Source organism: Mastomys coucha, unplaced genomic scaffold (genome assembly GCF_008632895.1).
Source record: "Mastomys coucha isolate ucsf_1 unplaced genomic scaffold, UCSF_Mcou_1 pScaffold5, whole genome shotgun sequence".
NCBI lineage: Eukaryota > Metazoa > Chordata > Mammalia > Rodentia > Muridae > Mastomys > Mastomys coucha.
In genome coordinates, this window is record NW_022196911.1 from 95,012,377 (window position 1) to 95,015,019 (window position 2,643).

General features: G+C 60.7%; 1 protein-coding gene across 1 annotated transcript; it reads right to left on the bottom strand.

Annotated features, from left to right (window-relative positions):
* Window positions 1-365: 365 nt before the first annotated feature.
* Window positions 366-1,626, bottom strand: Gjd3 (gap junction protein delta 3). Its single transcript, XM_031353571.1, has one exon. It carries the CDS (start codon window positions 1,624-1,626, stop codon window positions 790-792), a length of 837 nt encoding a protein of 278 aa, XP_031209431.1. The 3' UTR covers window positions 366-789.
* Window positions 1,627-2,643: the final 1,017 nt, after the last annotated feature.

Below are 2,643 nucleotides of genomic sequence, written 5' to 3' on the forward strand. Positions count from 1 at the left end.
GGCATAGAGCACAGAAGATGGTTGAACAGGACTCTCCGAGTCGTCAGTTCCTATCGGGGACACTGATTGCCTCACAGGTGGCTGGGTTAGGTCAATGGGGAGGAAGCCATCTTGGCTGCTCCTGGCATTGGGTTCTGGTAGTGACTGACAGTGATGGCGGATGCACACACAGAATGTGTGCGTATAGGTGTGTACACAGAGCTAACACATACATGCATCCACGCATCCACGCAGAGCTCTCAAGAACATACATGGACATGTCTGTGCACACACACATGAACCCAGGTCTGTATCCCCTGTCACTTGGGAGGTGTATACTTGTGGACACACGCGTGTGCGGACCCTCACAAGCGTATACATGCAAATACACACAGCTCGCGGAGGTTTACTGTGCTCAAGCAACCCATCTGAGTGTATCCAGTGTGCTTGTGTGCACAGAATGCCCACAAAGAACTCTCTGAATTACCAGGGGACCTGGGAATGTTGCCATCACTGTTGATTTTGTCCCCGGTGCAACAAGCAGGTCACCCACTGCCTGATCGCCTCCTCTCAGGGGAACCCTTGGCATCCTCCCTTTCCGCTAGGATCACAGCACGAAGGAGCCCCCCCTGATTCAACACAGCTGCTGCAACCAGCACTAGGAAGTGCGACATCACCCTCCACCCGAACCCCAGCGGTCTCCTTCAGCGTATTTTCTGCTCTGGGGGTCCCCTCTGTTCATCTTCTGCTCAGACAGGCTCTTCTGCCTCCAAGGCCCCGGGTGCTGACATCCAGCCTCCGATCTCGCCGCTAGATGGCCAGGTCCTGGCGCATCGTGGCTAGCGACGCTTTGCTGTGGCCGCTGCCGCCCTCGCCCTCGCTGTCGCCGGCCGAGGAGCGGTGCGCGTAGGCTGGCGGGCCGAAGGGGTCGGGGTCCCCGCGCTGCGAAGGCAGAGAGGGCGACGGCGGCGGCGGCGGGAGCAGCTTGGCGCGCTGGCGACCCTTCCAGAGCAGGTGACCCAGCTCGGCCACGCTGAGCAGCGCCGACAGCAGCCCGACGGCGAAGTAGAAGACCACGAAGACGGTCTTCTCGGTGGGCCGGCTCACGAAACAGTCGACCGTGTGCGGGCAAGGTGGCCCGGCGCACACGTAGTGGGGGGCCACGCGGAAGCCGTAGAGCAGCGCCTGGCCGCCCAGGAAGGCCAGCTCGGCGAGCAGGCGCAGAGCCACGCTCAGCAGGTAGCAGCGGCGCGCGCGGCGAGCGCGCAGGGCGCACGGGGAGCACGGCGCCTCGGTACGCCCGCGCGCGCACGGCGGGGTCGGCTGCGCGCCACCCGCCTCCTTGCTGGCCTGGTGCATGGAGTAGATGACGAACAGCACCGGCGGCGCCGACAGCAGCAGGATGTGGAAGAGCCAGAAGCGGTAGTGGGACACCGGGAAGGCGCGATCGTAGCAGGTCTGGCGACAGCCGGGCTGCAGCGTGTTACACACGAACTCCTCCTGCTCGTCCTCGAACACGGCACCTCCCACCGTGGCCAGCACCAGGATGCGGAAGATCAGCATGACCACCAGCCAGAGGCGACCCACGAGCGGCGACTGCAGCTGCACCGCATCCAGCAGGGAGCCCAGGAACGCCCACTCCCCCATGACGCTGAGGATGAGGAAGGGGTATCACAGGCTGGAACGGACTGAATCCCCCCAAGCCCCGTCTCTTAACAATCTCTAATCTCGGAGGGCCCCAGGGGGAGGATAATTTCTGAGGTTCAAATGAGTTAATGTCTGAGTGTGTGGATAGGCCATCCTCAGCTATGGGATTCCTTCATCTGGGTATAGAGGGGTGCTGAGGAGGCATACCCTCCCCCCGCCCCTGGCACCCCTGGCCCGGGCCTGCTTGGCTAGGGAGACGACCCTAAGGTCTCCCAGATTTTAGGTTCTTCTGCAGGGCCAACCTTGCTGGCCTGCCTTTTTGTGCCAGGATGATTTCCAGGAGCAAGAGCTGCTGCTGAAGTCTGGAATTTTCTATTTGAGACCCCTGGGAGCAAGGGGAGGGCCAGGCCGAGTGAGCCCCTACTGTCTGCCTTCTCTCTCACCTGGCAGCAGGGAACGCCTTCCAGGGTTGGAGGCTGATACAAAAGCCTGCTTTCCCAAGTTAGGGATCTCTCGCCCTCGAGCCTCCCTTCCCCTCCAACCTCAGCCAAGGAGAACAGGAACAGCCCTCTCTACTCCTCTCTGGCAGCGGTTGTCAAGCATCTCCTGTAAGCCTCCCCCAGACACGCAGGATACACCAAGTCCCTGTCGACCCTCAGTGGCCTCTAGATGTCCCCAACCCCACTTACCCTGGGACCTGAGCCTTAGAGCTGAGCGGAGGACCTGGAAAGACAGCTGGGACCTGTCCCTCTGGGTCCCTCTTTCATTTTCCTTTTTGGACTTGGCTGGATAGATGATAGGACGAGTATGGCTGAGAGGGGCTAGCTCTCCCCCTTCTCTTAAAGGGACAGGGTGACCTGTGGTCTGGCTCCACCCTGGGAATAGATCCAAGGCCACACCCCTTGCTGGAGCCTTCCTGCCCTCCCTTTCCATCCCTTACCCCCCATGCCCATCCCATAGCCATGTCTCCATCTGGCGATGGATGGAAGCTAACTAGAGCCACATTTTTTTTTTTTT